The sequence below is a fragment of the Ochotona princeps genome, chromosome 17, assembly GCF_030435755.1.
Source record: "Ochotona princeps isolate mOchPri1 chromosome 17, mOchPri1.hap1, whole genome shotgun sequence".
Classification (NCBI taxonomy): Eukaryota; Metazoa; Chordata; class Mammalia; order Lagomorpha; family Ochotonidae; genus Ochotona; species Ochotona princeps.
In genome coordinates, this window is record NC_080848.1 from 52,862,429 (window position 1) to 52,880,617 (window position 18,189).

The 18,189-nt window shown below is 46.5% G+C and overlaps 1 protein-coding gene across 5 annotated transcripts in view; it reads left to right on the forward strand.

Moving 5' to 3' along the window:
• The window catches only part of MYH10 (myosin heavy chain 10), a 197,943-nt gene that overhangs the window by 87,616 nt on the left and 92,138 nt on the right, over nucleotides 1-18,189 (forward strand). For all 5 annotated transcript variants that reach the window (XM_058675238.1, XM_058675236.1, XM_004594755.2 and 2 more), the window contains exon 3: nucleotides 13,355-13,511. In XM_058675238.1, the coding sequence (XP_058531221.1) occupies nucleotides 13,355-13,511 (157 nt within the window). The remainder of the gene's footprint in view (nucleotides 1-13,354; nucleotides 13,512-18,189) is intronic.

Consider the following 18,189-nt stretch of genomic DNA (forward strand, 5'->3'; position numbering starts at 1 on the left):
GAACCAGGAGCTTTTTATGGGTCTCTCATGTGAATGCAGGGTCGCAAGGTTTTGGACCATCCTCTGCTGTTTTCACAGAGAGCTGGAAGAGAACCGGAGCAATCAGGACCTGAACTGGCATCCATGTGGGATTCCAGCACATGCAAGGCAAGGATTTAGTTACTAAGCCATCATGCCAGGCTCTACTTTTTATTTTTTTAAGATGCGTTCATTTATGTGACAGGAAGAAAGAGTATCATTCTGTCTGCTTGTTCACTCCCCAAATGGCTTCAATGAGTGTGCCTGATCCAGCTCCAAGTCAAGCCTGGAGTGCCATGTGGTTGCCCAAGCAGGCCATCTTCCACTGCCTGCCTAGGAGCATGAACAGGGAGCTGGATGGATGCAGGTTAGCTAGTACTGGAACTGGTGCCGAATGAGATGCTCACACTGCAGACTGCAGCTTTGCTTATTGGGCCACACCACCAGCCCCTCATTGTCTGTTTTTATGAGTGTTTGTAAAGAATGTATATTCTGTTACTGTTGGGCTTAGGGTTTGATAATGTGTCCATTAGAGTGAGCTGTTTTATTGTGTTGTTTAAATCCTCTATGTGGCCTTACTCATTTTTATATTTGCTGTGTCAGTTGCTGTTTTAAGTTCCATGTTATTGACTTTCTAAGATGTCATCTGTGGATCCCTAGGGTTTCCCCAGGACTTTGTTAGTTTTGGAAAATATCATTTTTCGTTAGAAATGTTGTATGTTATTTTGAAATTAATAACACATGAAAAAAACTTTGTATGCATATACACACACACAAATAAAGATTTATTTATTTTTATTGGAAAGGCAGATATACAGAGAGGAGGAGAGACAGAGGGGAAGATCTTCCGTTCAATAGTTCACTCTCCAAGCAGCCGCAATGGCTGAAGCTGCATCAATCCAAAGCCTGGAGTCCAGAACCTCTTCCGGGTCTCCCAGGTGCAGGGTCCCAAGGCTTTGGGCCGTCCTCGACTGCTTTCCCAGGCCACAGGCAGGGAGCTGGATAGGAAGCGGGGCTGCCGGGATTAGAACCGGCGACCATATGGGAGCCCGGCAGGTTCAAGGTGAGAACTTTAACTGCTATACTATCACACTGGGCCCAAGGGTTCTTCACATTTTGAGTGTAAAAATGGCCCTGAAATGAAGAAAGGTTTTAGCTCATGCCTTTCTACTGATTGTAGTATTCTATTACAACGTCTTTGATCCAGTGTGTTTATCTGCACAGCCGTCTTGGTTGGTTTGGGTTTTTTTTTCCCAGTTTGCTGGCGCAGTTGAGCATGCCTTGCTGTGGAGTATCCAGAGGGGAGTGGCATTCGCATGTACCTGTGAATCAGGTCTATGCCTGATGTGGCCAGAGTGCCAGCCCCAGAGAGAAGGCTGGTAGTGAGGTGTGTGGGGTTTAGCACAGGCAAGGTTTTATTTTTTTAATTTATTTAATTTATTTTTTATTGGTTACATTGCATTATGTGACAGTTTTATAGGTACTGGGATTCCCCCCACCTCTCCCCAAACCCTCCCGCCATGGTGGATTCCTCCACCTTGTTGCATTACCACAGTTCAAATTCCATTGAGATTGTTTCATTGCAAGCATCTACCAAGCATAAAGTCCAGCATCTTATTGTCCAGGTAAGTTCAATGGTTTCTTGGGGAGACCATCTCTGGTCTGAAGGTGGAGCCGGCAGAGTATCATCCCAATCAATTAAAAGCCCTGACATAACATCAGTAACAATTTATAACGTTATGGAATTAATTGACATGGTATTGAGTAACCAATATATTAAAAAAAAATGAATGCAAGTTCTGAACCACATCCTGTGACTACTTCATTGACATTTCAATTATTGGTTTATATACAACTGGGTTCTATACACCTTAAAATGGCCTTAGATAACCATTCAGCTGTCTCGTGTCTATTTTCGTTTTAGTATTTAGCAGTTTATAGCGTTGAAGCATGATTTTGCTGAACCTGGCTGTTTTTTTGGGTGGTCTAACTCTATGACTCTAACAAGACATGTGTCAACAGTTTAGGTGAACAGTTTTAGGAGGGGTGTGCAGAGAAATCTTCAATACCCCAGTGAGGAGTGATTAATCTTTGTGTCCCACCTAGTGAGCTATAAGTGCATCCACGCTGACCGTTTCCTGTCTGATTCTAAGCTTTCCTTGTTGTTCTCTGCCTATTCTAGATTTTTTTTTGGTTGGTTGGTTGGTTGGTTGGTTGGTTGGTTTGAAGGGTTTCTGGAGCGATCCTGATGGTCATTGCGAGAACAGGCAAGGTTTTAAACCTGTGGATTGAAAGAGCAGACAGGGAATACTGAGGATTTGCAGCATAACCCTTGCCACACCTGGGTGTCTAAAGGAACACTAGGCAGGAGAGGGTGGCTGTGGGGGGACAGCTGCCTGCCAGGCGCTCTGTGTCCTCTGGACAGGCGGAGCCTGGAGAGTAAATGTCCCGATCTTCTCTCCTCAGGCTCCCATTAGCCAAACACAGTTTGACACCAAAGAACACAGGAATCTGACAAGCCATGTTTCTTATTTTGGCCTCAGCTACATCTGAAAGTGAACTTTTATGTCTGTGAAGTGGGACAAGGTTTCTTTTTCTGACACGTGGCTCTCCAGTTGAGCCAGTGTATACCAAAGCCTAGTCCTGTGTTGCTGCTCGGTGCCGGCCTCGTGCATCGGGTGTTCATGAATGTGTTCTTGACTCCCGGTGTGTGTCCTGGGTCTGTGGGCGAATAGCACATTGTCTTGACTGTTATGACTCGATGCTGTCTTGCTGTCCTGTGGAAAGTCTTCATTTTTTTTTAAAGTAAGATTTATTTATTTATTTTTAAAGTAGTTACTTTTTTTTTTTTTTCTTACTGGAAAGGCAGATTTGCAGAAGAGAGACAGAGAGAGAGGTCTTCATCTGTTGGTTTACTCCCCAAATGGCCACAGTGGCTGAAGCTCTGAAGCTGAGCTGATCTGAAGCCAGGAACCAGGAGCTGCTTCTGTGTCTCTCACATGGGCGCCTTGGTTCATCCTCCTCTGCTTGCCCAGGCCACTGGCAGGAAGCTAAAGGGAAGTGGAGCAGCTGGGACTCGAACTGGTGCCCACATTGGATCCTGGTGCTTGCAGGCACATTTGCCAGTTGCGTCATTGTGCTGGGCCTAGTCCTCTCACTTTTTGTTCTCTAGGACTATTTTGGCCGTCTGTCCTTTGCACTTTTCAGTACAATTTTAGAATCCACTTGCCAGTTTCTCCTTGCAAGCATACGCTACCTTGTTGGAATTTTGATTAGATTTTTATTGATGTTGAGGGAGAAATATTTGCAGTATTCAGTTTTAAGTCATGGATTTACCCGTTTATTTAATTCTGAACTTTTTTTCCCAATATTATTTTGCCCAATATTATTTTACATTTTTCTTGGTGTAGGTTGTGTATTTACGTCTTTGCTTAGGCTTATTTTGGGGTATTTTAGTTTTCAGATGGTGTTTATATACATTTTTTCCAGATTTATCTTCTTTTTATTAGAAAGGCAAATTTACAAAGAGGAGAGACAGGAAGGTCTTCCATCTGCTGGTTCATTCCCCAAATGGGCCTCAACAGCTGGAGCTGAGGTGATCCAAAGCCAGGAGCCAGAAGCCTCTTCCAGGTCTCCCATGTGGGTGTAGGGTCCCAAGGGTTTGGGCCATCCTCCTCTGCTTTCCGAGGGGCCTGGATTAGAATTGGATCAGCTGGGACTTAGACCAGCACATGTTCGGGATGCTGGTGCTTAAACGCATAAGATTAGCTTGTGGAGCCATGGTGGTAGCCCCTTAAATGGTGTTTTAAGTTTTACCATTGGATTACGTATAGAATGACATAATTTATTTACATTTGTTGCCATTATATACAAAAAACATGGATTTTTTTGAGAGTAATTTCCATATGTTGACTTTGTTCTGTGTTTACTTATTGGCTGTAATAATTTACCTGGAGATTCTTGCAGACTTCCTGTGCACACAGTTGGGTGCTTGGAGTAATGAATTTATTTTTTTCCCTCCCAAGTCTTACTCATTTCTTACACTTGCTTTGCTGCACTGACTGCGACCTGTAGTGCAATGCCTGAGTTGCAGTGGTGCTCAGGTATGCTTGTGTCATCCCTGATCTCAGAGGGGACACTCCCAGCCTTTGTCTTTTCCCGTGGTACTTGTAGGGCAGGTGTTGGTGCAGTGGTTGACATGTGCTTGGCATGCCAGCATTCCAACTTGGAGGTCCGGTTCCACTCCTGACTCCAGCTTCCTGCTAAATGGGCACCCTGGGGGCACAAGATGGTGCTCCAGTGCTTGGGTGTCTGTTACCCACGGTGGGAAAGCAGACAGTTCTGGGCTTTGGCCTGGCCCAGCGTCAGGTGTGGCAGGCATTTGAGGAGTGAAACAGTGGACACGCTCTTCTTTTTTGTCTCTCCCCCTGTCACTCTGCTTTTCCAAGAAATAAAAGTAAATACAAGTTAAAAATACATTTGCGATTTTTTTTTGAAACACAGTTTTATCAGGTTAGGGTCATTTCTCTCGCCTTTTTTTTTTTTTTTAAGATTTATGTATTTAGGGCTGGTGCAGCAGCCTAGCGGCTCAAGTCCTCGCATGCACTGGGATCCCATATGGGCGCCGGTTCTAATACCAGCAGCTCCACTTCCCATCCAGCTCCCTGCTTGTGGCCTGGGAAAGCAGTCGAGGACGGCCCAAAGCCTTGGGACCCTGCACCCACGTGGGAGACCCGGAAGAGGTTCCAGGCTCCCGGCTCCTGGCTCCTGGTTTCGCATCAGCTCAGCTCCAGCTGTTGCAGCTGCTTGGGGAGTGAATCATCAGACAAAAGATGTTCCTTTCTGGCTCTTCTCCTCTCTGTATATCTAACTTTCCAGTAAAAAAAAATAAATAAATAAATCTTCAAAAAAAAAGAAGAGATTTATGTATTTATTTTGAAAGGCAGGTAAACAGAGATTAAATAAGAGAGGGGAAAGGGAGATCCCATCTTCCGTGTGCTGGTTCATCCCCCGTACGTGTGGCTGCATCGCCAGACCTGGCCAGGCCAGAGCCTGAAGCGCCTGTTCTGTTGCATGGGTGGGAGGCACCAAGTACTTGGGCCATCCTGCACTACTTTCCTACGCTCATTAGTACGGCTGTGATGGGAAATGGAACAGCTGTTCACAGACCAAGAATACTAAGTAGTAGCTGGGTAAAGCTTCGCTTCATATATTCAGTGTACAGCCTGTAGTCTCTTGAACCTGTGGCTGGATGCCTTTCTTTTCAGTTTTGGAGGTGTCTGAGCTAGCGTCTCTCCAGATCTTGGTGCTCCTCCTTTCTTTCTTGTCTCTCCTTGGGCTCAGAGGCCTGGGATGTCAACTCTGTGGCCAGGGACTCTCACATTCTCCCACGTCTCAGCCTCGTTTTCCCCCATGCTTCCCTGATCCAGCTGTTTGCTTCTGTTTAGAATGTCAGGTAGCTAATCTACCTTAAACACATCCATTGAGATTTATGTTCTATTTCGATTACCAGAGGTTTTTTTTTTTTTCCTTTTCTGTTTTAGACTTTTTCATTTGGGTTTTCTTTTTATAGCTTTCAGTTCTCTGCCAGAATTCTCACTTGTGTCTTTTAATTACTTGAACATGCAGTTGTCCACCATAATAATACCCATCCATGAAAGTGGAGTCCGGGGAGCCCAGGATTGTCTTTCATTTCAGCCCCAGCTCTGCCTGGCATACCTCGTTAGAGTAGACAGGGAACTATGGAGAGAATATGGGGCTCCAGATGGTATTCAGGCTTTTTCTAGAGTTTTGCTGTGGGCAGGCAGCTGTACTCGGGGGAGCAAGGATGTGGCATCCTCCCTCGCTGTGCTTAAGACTGTGTGGTCTGGGGGTGTAGGCCTAAGTCTTGGGGTGCAGCCATCGGTATCTTACCTGGCTGCCTTGGAAGGCTTCGCCTCCCATCTGCTCTGTTTAACTTTTCTTCTCTCAGACTTGTGTGCTGTGGAACGCTCTGCTTAGCTTCCCACTTTTCATCAGCACTTTAGAGGATCTGTAACTATAACCCATCTAAAAAGGAGCGCTGACCGTTCTCTGCTCGCCACATATCCAGTCACATTTCAGCTTTTCTTTTTGTCTCACGTCTCATACGTAATTGTTCTCATCAACCTAGGATCCGAGCAAGCCCGCTCTGTTGTAATTGGCTGTATGTCTGTTTTAACCTAGACGTTCTCCCTCCCACTATATTTTATTTGAAGACACGCCATCAGTAAAATCAGGAAATTTGCCTTGTTCTGGACCATGCTGATGGTATCCGTGTGGTGTGCTTCCCGATAAACCGGTGTTGAGATCTGGGAGCCTTTGCCAAGTTTTCTCACTGTGGTGCTGGGATGGACCAGGGAAGTTGGTGGGGAGTCTAGGTTTTGCCAGTCACCAAGGGTTGTAGCTGCCGCTGGTGAGTGATGTCCGTACCCATTATCTCCCTGGAGGCTGCTAAACGGTGAGTGTCAGATGGGTTCACTCCTTCTGCGTTTGTAAGCTTGCTGAAGTCGACAAGTTCATTACAGTTTCAGCCTTTTCCCCTTCCAAGGGAGCAGTAACTTTTTTTTTTCCTTCGTAAGGCAGAGAATGAGCACTCTGCTGGTTTACCCTTTAGGATGAATGCCCACAACATCCACGTCTCCCACGATGGGGGCAGGAGTCCAGTTACTGCCTCCCACGGTCTGCCTTAGCAGGAAGCCCACCCTGGCACTGGGCTGTGGAACACAGCATCTTAACCAGCAGGCTAAACGTCCACCCCTAGTCAGTGTTTGAGATGTTCTTCTGTTTACCCTCCGTATTCACTCGCCTAACACAGACTGTTTTGCTGTGAGTTTCACCATTATTACTTGTTTAGTTATCTTTCCTGGGCCTGACTTTTCTCTGTTCTTACCACTTAATTTATTCACGTATCCATTCTGCCCTTTGTGTAGATTCTGCCTCACAGTCTTGCCTTGCTTGAGTCACTTTCCTTTCTGTATTTCTGTCGCACTGTGTGGCGTCCAGGTTATATACGGCATCTATTTCCCAGTGCTCTCTGTTTACTGTAGATGATTGATTTTTTTTCCCTGTATGAATTCTCTTTGTGATTTTCTCCTGATTAGGAAGTTTTCCTTTTCTGTAAATACACATGTGGATTTCTTGGTGCTGTGGTCCTGGCGGATGGTTCCACCTTCCTGCCCTTTCCCTCCTTCTGGTTGCTAGTTGGCTGGCTCCCCAAAGCTGTCACAGGCTGCAGGGTCATGTGTTCTCAGTTCCTGGCCCTGTAGGGGACAGTTGCAGGTCTGTTCTGTCACACAGGCACCTGTATCTACACATGCCTGGTTTGCAGATCTCTTGAACCCATGAAACTATTCAACAAGTGTGTGTGGAAAATGGCATTAAAAGTTGATTGTGGTACAATATTTGAAAAAGATGTTCACAAAGTTCATAAAAGGACTGTTTGATATAGCAGTTAAGGCATCACTTGGGCTGCCTGCACTTGGATATGGGAAGTTCTGGATTGAGAATATCAACTCCACTTTTTTTAAGATTTATTTATTTTTATTGCGAAGCCAGATATACAGAGAGGAGGAGAGACGGAGAGGAAGATCTTCTGTCTGTGGATTCACTCCCCAAGTGACTGCCACGGCCGGAACTGCGTCTACCCAAAGCCACGAAATTCCTCCGGGTCTCCCACGCGGGTGCAGGGTCCCAAGACTTTGGGCCGTCCTCGACTGCTTTCCCAGGCCACAAGCAGGGAGCTGGATGGGAAGTGGAGCTGCTGGGATTAGAACTGACGCCTATATGGGATCGTGGTGCGTTCAAGGCAAAGACTTCAGCCACTAGGCCATCGTGCCAGGCTCCCAACTCCACTTCTGATCCCAGCTCCTGCACTGTGTACCCTGGAGGCAGCAGTGGTAGCCCAAGTAGTTACTTAGGTCCCTGCCATCCACCTGGAAGATTTGGGTTGAGTTCTAGGCTCCTGGTTGACCTCGCTCTAACGTGGGCATCGGGGGAGTGAACTAGCAGATGGAAGGAAGATCTCTCGTCTCTTTCTGTTTCAGAATCTCTCTCTACCTTTCAAACAAATAAAAAGGGAGACAAAAGTTCATGAAAAATCTGTACCAAAAAAAAAAAAAACCCACTAATTTTATTTTTCCACGAACTTTTTGAAGGTCTCTTGAATCCATCCCTCTGCTTCCTGAAACCAAAGCCTGACATGTCACAGGGTGAGGTTAGCAGGAGTGGGTGTTCCAAGGAGAGCAGTAGGCACAGGCTGCAGCCTGGAGCCGTAAGCAGAGAAAGGTCAGGCCTGGAAGGTGGTGCGTGTTTGTGGGAGTGCCAGTATTGTATGCGTCTCTCCTAGTTGAAGTGCACTGTGGTGTTGCTACGCTCGCCGCAACCTTTGCTGTTGTATTCAGAATTGTCCCCGGGCTCTGATATCCCACCAGGCTCACACACCTTTTCACATTCTCAGTGTGTAAAAAAGGAATTCATTATCTTTCCCCAAAAGTCACATAACATTTTTGCTGCTGTCAGTACTTTTCCAGTTTTAAGATGCAGAGCACTGCATTGTGGCATACTGGATAAAACCTGTGATTTCGGAATCCCATCTGGGTGCCAACCCAACTCCCTGGGCGAAGCACTGCAAGGTGGCCCAATTGTTTGGGCCCCTGCCACCCACCTGGGAGACCTGGACAAAGCTCCTGGCTTTGGGCTAGCCCATTGCCGACCGTCTGGGGAGTGAACCAACAGATGGAAGATTGTTGCTATTCCTGGTCCTATCTTTGTTCTGTTCCTCTTTCTTAGTAACTCTTTCAAAATAAATAAGTCTTTAAAGAAGATAGAGATCAGGATCTCCTTCTTATGAATTTTCACCGCTAACCCAATGTTCCAGACTCCAGCAAGTCACAGGGAAGGTCTTTATTTCAGTGGGAGAGGCAGCCTTGGGGGAGAGAAAGCAGGGCAGAGAAAGATGGTCATGGGGAGGGAACTAAGGCAGAGAGAGAGAGAGAGAGAGGACTCCTTTCTTCAGTGACAGGAGGAGGCTTGAAGGGAGGCAGGGGAGAGGCTGGGAACTACCCACTCCACATAGCAAGGGGTGAGTATTAGGAACAGAGTTGGCTACTGGGAGCACGGGAGCCCGAGGGATTGGTGCATAGGTCCATCAGGCACGATGCCATGAGGCTCCAGCAGATTGGATTGGTGGAGAACAAAATTCAGCATTGAATTGGGAACTCTAGAGAGTTAAAGGAGTACAGAAATGAAGTGGAAACTTTAGGGGAACTGAAGTGAAATCAGTGCCAACTCTATAAACTGGCAGGAGTCTCACCCTCTTCAGGGCCAATATTCAAGTCATTCTTCACACTCCCACTTGCTGGTTCACTCCCCAAATGCCTATGATCACCAGGAGACTGAAGCTGGGAGCTGGAAACTCAGTCCACCCCAGTGGGTGGCAAGGACCCCAGCGTCTGCCCTGTCAGGAAGCTAGTGTCAGGAGCTAGAGCCAAGAATGGAGTCCTAACCTGTGGCCTATCCACAAGGCCTAACGCCTAATGCCCTTGGCTAGACTTCAGACTGTGGTGTCCTGAGCTTGGGTTCTCGTGTGTCCAGGTTTTGAGTGTGTCTGTGTCTCCCTAGCCCCCTCCCGGCCTCATCCCTCTCTGCTTGTGCTGCCCCATGGCTGCCAAGGCCACAGCAGCCTCCACTGGTCCTCCTACCCTTGCCTCTTGCGCTTTCTGTATGTTTTCCGTATAGTTACCTGACCTGTGCTGAGTCTGAGATGTTTCTCTTCTCGCTGCGTTTCCCTCCGGACCTATTCCTCATCTCCCACAGGGCAAAGATCGGAGTTGTTGGGATTGGCCTTTTGTGCCCTTTCCTCTCACATTCCACACCACAAAGGGTGTTCCAGCTGGACTGGTCTCGGTCTGCCGCCTTGGGTCTCTCCTGCCAGCAGGAGAGCTTCGTGCTGTTTGCCTGGGGTCCCTTACCCCTCCTTTTGACCTCACGGTCTTTACCGAGACCTTGAAGTCCGCCTGGATCTGAGTGGTGTATGTAGTTTTACCCTGCGCCAGGGTGGTGGAGACCTCCCAGGGACTGTGTTAGTTCTGCCCCCGGGTGCTCTCTGCTGTTTAGGAAACCTGTTCACCCTGGCTGAGGTGGTTTTGGCACCTTCTGTTGCAGCTTGCTTGTTTGGAGTGCGTCTGTTGTTCCTTCAAAGGCGCTCACTGTCTCCTGTGTGCATTCGAATGCTTTATGAAGTTTAATTTGGTCTTTGAGATCTATAGAGAAAGTAATTTAACAACATGCTGCCCTCCTACCATATGCCTGGGAAGAGGATGGGGAGGAGAGATGGAAGTATTTAGGCAGGAGACCAATTCCTGAGCTAATTTTCTAGCTAGTTGAAATTTAGCTCTTAGGCCCGACATGATTAGCCTAGCAGCAAAAGTCCTTGCCTTGATTGTACCTGGATCCCATATGGGCACTGGTTCTAGTCCCAACAGCTCCACTTCCCATCCAGCTCCCTGCTTGTGGCCTGGGAAAGCAGTCGAGGACAGCCCAAAGCCTCTGGACCCTGCACCTGCGTGGGAGACCCGAAGAGGCTCCTGGCTTCGGGTTGACGCAGCTCCAGCCATTGCAGCCACTTGTGGAGTCAATCATCATCGATCGGAGGATGTTCCTCTCTGTCTCTCCTCTCTATATATCTGACTTTGCAATAAAAATGAATAAATCTTTAAAAAAAGTTAGCTCTTAAAGCACGTGAGGAATATTTCCACCTAAGCGTTTGTTATTACAGTTAGAATGGGAAAGTGATGACTTAAACCTTCTTTTCCTTCCTTTTTATTTTGATGACTTACTCATATTTGTGAGACTTACTCATCTCTGTAATCCTAGTCCTTGGAAAAGGGCCTGACACTTGGGAGACACATGTTAGAAGTGTTTCTGATGAAACATGTTACCATGTTATAATGCTGTGGGATGTTAAGCTGAATAACCGAATATGCATGCTTTAACTTTCTTTGAGGTGGTTTTTTTTTTTTATTTTTAATATTTTTTGGGGGGGAGGAGATGGTGGTGCATCCAAGTTGCAGTCACTTTCCTTTTTTAAGAAGTGGAGAATAGAATTTGCTGTGTCATGATGGAGACCATTGATCTGGTTTCTGAATAACGAAGTGAGATTGTATGTTTTAAAAAAGCATCTACATACATGATATTTTTTTTAGAGATGTATTTATTTTATTACAAAGTCAGATATACAGAGAGGAGGAGAGACAGAGGAAGATCTTCCGTCCAATGATTCACTCCCCAAGTGAGCGCAACGGCCGGTGCTGTGCCGATCCGAAGCTGGGAACCAGGAACTTTTTCCGGGTCTCGCACACGGGTGCAGGGTCCCAAAGCTTGGGCCATGCTCTACTGCTTTCCCAGGCCACAAGCAGCGAGCTAGATGGGAAGTGGAGCTGCCGGGATTAGAACCAGCACCCATATGGGATCCCGGTGCGTTCAAGGCGAGGACTTTAGCTGCTAGGCCATGCCGCCGGGCCCTACGTACGTGATTTTTAAACAATTCTATGTTTGTTTTTCTGCCTACCTTTGGTAAAGTCCTTTTATCTTCTCTCATGGCCTTTGTCATAGGTCTGGCAGAGAGTGACTTCCCTTCCTGGCAAGCTTGGGTCAGCCTAGCCTGGGTCATCTGAGGTGTGTCTTGTGTGGTTGCCGGGCCAGGGGCCTGGAGACTTGGGAGGAACGGTTTCCAGCTCAGCCTTGGACAGGCAGGTAGCAGAGGCCCCTCAGGGCTGCCCCAGTGCGGAGCATCTCCAGCTGGCGGACTGGGCACCGATGCCGTCAGCCCTGTGCCCTCTCCTGAACCTGTAGTCTGGAGACCTCTGACCCTGCACTCTAGAATTAGGAGGAACACCAGGTGAGCAGCCTGAGAGGTGGATTCTGGTCTTGGAGTCATCATGTTCAACACAGAGTGGTCTGGGGGGGGGCTTGCCCATGGAGCTCGCCCAGGGCTTCAGTCCTTGGGAACACAGCTGTTTGTTCCCCTGGGAAGTGGGCCGCACAGCTGCCCCTTGCCAGGCCTCCAGCCTTTGCCAGGGAGTCTGGCTTTTAGGTATGCCCAAGTCACCTCAAATGGAAGGTCTGTTTCCCAACACTCAGAGTCCCCTGGAAGGCTGGGGTGTCTGTAGCCTCCCTTAATGGTTGTTGTTTTCCCATAGTTCCCAGGGTCTGTTTTGTAGAATCCTCTTGGAAATCATTCTATGTGAATTTTATTTATTTTTTTGAAGAGTAATTTTGTCTTTGTCAATTGTTAATTTGAAATGCAGAGAGACAAAGAGAGACTTTTCATTCCCTGGTTAACTGCCCAAATGCTGCAACAGCTGGGCCCCGGGCTGGCCAAAGCCAAGATCCTGGAGTTCGTTCCAGGTTTCCCACACGGGTGGCAAGTGGGGTTGGGACTCAGACCGATGGACATCGCAAATGGCATCTGAGCCGCTGTGCCACTTGCCTGTTCTGTGTGCATTTTCAAATCCCCAAGCTAGAAGTGGTGATTGTGTCAGTAGTGAACTATGGATGTTTTACAGACCCGTCCTCTGCTCCGGCTGTGTTGAAAAGCTATCAAGAAGCCCCAAGAGCTTCTGTTTTGTGTGCGTTACAATGACTGATATTTGTTATGTTATAGGAATTAAAATTGAAAATATTTATTTCACTTAAAAATGACCACACATTGATTGTAAGTTAACCTAAATAACATGAGAATTTTAGTAAATAGTCATATTTTGGGCCCAGCTTGGTGGCCTAGCAGCTAAAGTCCTCGCCTTGAGTGCACTGGGATCCCATATGGGCGCCGGTTCTAATCCCAGCAACCCCGCTTCCCATCCAGCTCCCTCCTTCTGGCCTGGGAAAGCAGTCGAGGACGGCCCAAAGGTATCCTTATGCAGAGACTTAATTGAAGACTTAATTGAAAAAGGAGGAATATTTTAAATAGCTTTGTCAGCAAGCTATGATTATTTGTTTTGCTACTATGCTGAAACTCAGCTTTTTTCTTTTTCTTTATTTTTTTCAGATTAATTAGAATCTGAAACTGCATTAATGGCCTTTTCATGCCTTGTACTCAGGAGGAATAGATGTGAAAAGGCAGACAGTATCATTTGAAGCTCCGGAGTAGACCTGCGAAGAGGGGAGCGAGGCAGCTTTCCAGATGCCTGCAGGAGCCACGAGGGATGGGCTGGATTGAATTGGGGTGGGGGGACAGAGAGAATCATCTAAGATAGGATGGCTTGTGTAAGTTCGTCCCCGTCCCATCTGCTAACACTGTGTTGTGTTGCTGTCTTAGACGTACTCTGGACTCTTCTGCGTAGTCATCAACCCTTACAAGAACCTCCCGATTTACTCTGAGAACATCATCGAGATGTACAGAGGGAAGAAACGCCACGAGATGCCTCCGCACATCTATGCCATATCCGAGTCCGCCTACCGCTGCATGCTGCAAGGTAACTGGAGGGGCTGAGTGCCACGGACTGAGTTCCTCGGTGCCCTTCGGCTGGTTAAGGTCTCCATATGTCCTACAACAGCTTCCGATCCTCTTTTTCTTGTAGAGAACTTGTGAGATCATTAAGATTAGAATGGAAGGTGTGCCCATTTTCTATATGATCTGTAGGAAATTGGGAAGTACACTTTATAATAGTATTTATAACATAAAATTTTATGCTACACACCATCTTTTTTCTTTTTTTTTAAAGATTTATATATTTGTTAAAAGAGTGAAAGAGAGGGAGGTAAGAGAAAAAGTAGCTTTTTATGAGATGCCATCATTGTAGGAGGCAACTTAACTTGCTGTGCCACAACACCAGCACAAAAAGATCTGGTTTCATACACGTGATTCCCCACTGTATGCCAGCGTGGTTAACGCTCAGTTCTTTTAGGTCTTATTTATTTGTTTTTTTAAAGATTTATTTCTTTAGTTTTATTGGAAAGTCATACATACAGAGAGGAAGATCTTTGTCAGCTGGTTCACTCCCCAAGTGCCCACAACGGCCGGAGCTGAACCTATCTAAAGCCAGGAGCCAGGAGCCTCTTCCAAGTGTCCCAGTGTGTGTGCAGGGTCCCAAGGCTTTGGACTATCCCTGCTGCCTTCCCAGGCCACAAGCAGGGAGCTGCATGGGAAGCGGAGCATCTGGGATACAAACCAGCCCCTATATATGAGATTCTGACGCCTATATATGGGATACTGGCCTATGCAAGACAAGTATTCAGCCACTAGGCTACCACACTGGACCCTCTCTTAGTTTTTAAAACCAACAGGAAGAATGGTATGGAAGGTGAATGCCTCTTTAGGGCAAGAAAGATTATAAAATATTGTTATAACTTAAATGCATGAAGAAGAAATAAAAGGTTAAAAAAAAAAGTAAACTTATTTTCTGGCTCATTGATTTAGACCATGGCTTCAGATGCCATGTTTTACAGAGGAACACTTTTTGAAAGTCTTTGTGTTACGGGATGCTCTGTGTGGAATGAGAAGTGTTACAACCTAGCCCTCTTTTCTAATTGAGTCCAGGGCTTCTCCTCTACACAGCCCCATTCTCACAACTGTGATTGTCGCCCCTGGGATCCCTGAAGTCTTGTATAGATGGAGTTTCTAGAATGCTAGGGGGACCGACTCACACAGATCATTGTAATTTTTAGAAGGTGGAGTAAAGTGTCTAGACCACTGGGATCAATGTACATGTCAGACATTCTAGAATCTGGGTAGGAGGCAGGTCTGAGACCGCCACAGGTGCACCCGTGCATTGCTGCAGGCTTAGGAGGGGAGGGAAATACAGCATGAATAGAGTTCTGCTGTCTGCAGGGCTCTGGCCTCGCGGGAGGCATGATGGCTGTTGGCTGGGTTTGTCAGGATGTTTCCCCAGGGGTATGCTTGAAGGTGTGGGCTGCATGCCCATACAGTTTGCAGATGATGTGAAACTGGAAGGAATAATAAATGCATTTGATGAACAGAAACAGAACTTGTAAGTGTCTTTGACAGTTTGAATGGGGAGTCAAGTCATAGAACATAATAGTTAAGAGGGATAAGTGCTATATCCCATTACCAAGTTCCCAAACCAGCTGTATGGGTACAGCCTGTGGAGACTGTGAGGAAGATGTGGCTTATCAGCATATCACGGTATTAAATGCTAGAATGAATGCTTACTGAAAATTACTATGAGCCAGGCACTGGGCCAAATGCTTTATGTGTTGTATCGTGTAATGCTTGATAATCTTGCAAACAGAATGACTTGTCCCTGTTGTACTGAGGCACAAAGAAGTAATTTAACAAAAATGCCAAAAGAAAAAAAAAATATATATATATATATTTTTTTTAAAGATTTATTTTATTTTTATTACAAAGTCAGATATACTGAGAGGAGGAGAGATAGAGAGGAAGTGGAGCTGCCGGGATTAGAACCAGCGGCCACATGGGATCAAGGCGAGGACCTTAGCCACTAGGCCACGCTGCCGAGCCATATATATATATATATATATATATATATATATATATATATATATATATATATATATATATATATATATATATATATATATATATATATATATATATATATATATATATATATATATATATATATATATATATATATGAGCCGGGATCCAGCAGGGTAATATGTTAGGATGCACTCGTTTATAATGAAGACCTTCCATGTGAGAGCTAAAAGGAGTTTGTTAATTAAAAGCATTTTAAGGGCTAGATAAAATAAAAGCAGGAACTCATGCTAAGCTGTTGCATTCTCTCAATAGCACTTTGTGGGTGCAGACCTGGCACCGCTGGGCAGGACACCTGCTGCAGCCATATGACCTAGCAGGAGTACCTGCCAGTGAAGCTGGTACTGGCACCCTAGCTCATCCGTCTGTCCCTCATTCCACATGCAAGTGGGTATCCCGTGAGGAGGGCCCAGTCTGTAGCTCCAAGAGGGGATTATATGGAGGATTCAGCACATGTGACCCCGCTCAGCTGTCCATTCAGTCTTTCCAGATTTTTTTTTTTTTATGATTTATTTATTTTACTTGGAAAGTCAGAGTTGGAGGGAGGGAGAGAAAGGGAAATCTTCCGTCTGGTTCACTGCCCAGATGGCTATAATGGCCAGAGCTCGACCAGTCTGAAACTGGAGTCAGGAGCTTCTTTCAGATCTCCCACGTGAGTGCAGGGGCCCAAGGCTTTGGACTATTTCACTAGTTTCCCAGATAACAAGCAGAGAATGGGGTCACAAGTAGAGCAGCCAGGACTCGAACTGGTGCCCAAATAGGATGTTAGTGCCAGCAGGTGGAGGATTAGCCTGTTATACCATCATGTCTGCCCCGTACATTTTTGTTTCTTTTCATCAAAAGTGTGTGTTCTGACCCCCTAGTTTCATGTTATGCCCAAGTTTTATAGGCGCACAACCAACATCTTTAAGTCTATTGGAAACAAATGCTGAAATGTTTGTTTTTTCATAAAGAAAATCTAATGAGAGCTTTCCCCTCCCTTAAATTAGGATTCTAGGGAGTTCTGCCTCAGTTAAGATGCAGTATATGGCTGAAACACAGTAGCTGCTTAATATGAGTTTGGTGGGGCCAGAGTTGGGGCTCAGCCGGTTAAGCTGCCACTTGTAATGACTACTCTGCTTACAACCCAGTTTCCTGCACCTTGGAAAGCAACCAGGTGATGACCCAGTACTTGCAAGTGGGAGTTCCTGGCTCTTGGCCATGACCTGGCCCAGCCCTGGCTGTTGGCAGCCTTTCGGGAGAGGGAACCAGCACGTGGAAGATCTATCTTGTCTCTTCCCTTTCTTTCTGTCATATTGCTTTTTAAATACATGTTTTGAACTTATTTTTTTTTATTATTATTTAGGTTAGATAAATGAAAACAGGTTTTAGACATAAACTTGACTACAAAAAAATCACATGCTCAGTAAAAGTATAGGATGGCAGAATCAATACAATTGGAAACTAAAGCAGTAAAACAAGGCTAGAATACTAAAAAAAAAAAAAAGGCAGCAGCAGCAGCTTAGGAAAGTAGGGAACCCGGAACACGCAGAGGTACGTCCCAGTGCCACTAACGAAGTGTTAGTAATGAGCATATTGATTTGCAAGGCAGAGAGACTGACAAGACCCTTCAGCTGCTGGTTCTCTCCCTAAATGCCCGTAACAGCTGGGACTGGCCAGACCAAAGCTCTTACCTTACTGGAAAGTCAAGTTACAGAGAAGGAGTGAAAGTCAACGATCTTCCATCTGCTGGTTCTCTCTCCAAATGGCTGTCATGCCCAGAGCTGAGCCCATTTGAAGCTGAGAGCCAGGAGCTTCCTCGGGTCTCCTGTATAGGTGCTAGGGCCCAACACCTTGGACCTTCTGTGGTCTCTTTTCCAGACCATCAGTAGGGAGCCAGAACAAGAGTGGAACAGCTGGGACTAGGACCAGTGCCCATATGATGCTGGTACCGCAGGCGGAGGGTTAGTCTAATGTGCCACGACGTTAGCGGTCCCTCCCCCCTCCCCAACCAAAGCTTAATCCAGGTCTCCTGTGGGTGACAGGGACCCAACTACTTGCCAGCTTGTCAACTGCTACTTTCCGGGGGACACGTTGGCAGAAAGCTGGGATTGGACGGTGAGCAGGCCACACGGTGCCGTGGGTGCCGTGGCCTGCAGGTGTCCCAAGCAGTGCCTTGACCTCCATGCCAAGTGACTGCTATTATTTGTTCGCCTGAGCTACTGAAAGATTCAGATCTGCAGAATATTTAAAAGGGGAGGACCTGGTGCCGTAGCATGTTAAGTCAGCATCTCCTGTGCCTGAATCCCATAGGGGCACCAGTCTGAGTCCCAGCTTTTTCCACTTCCAATCCAGCTCCCTGCCATTGTGCTTGGGAAAGCAGTGGAAGATGATCCAAGTGCTTGGGCCCCTGCACCTGCGTGGGAGACCCCACCGGGTTCCCAGCTGCTGGGTTCTGCTTTGCCCAGTTCCGGCTGCTTTGGCCACCTGGGGAGTGAGCCAGCTGATGGACCATCTCGCTGTTCATTTTTCTCTATCTTCCTGTTTGTAGCTCTGTTGTGTTGCATAACTTAGTAGATGGATCAAGATTAGATTACCTCAGTGGAGAACGTGCTGCTGATATCTTCATTTGCGTACTACCCATTAGAAGCA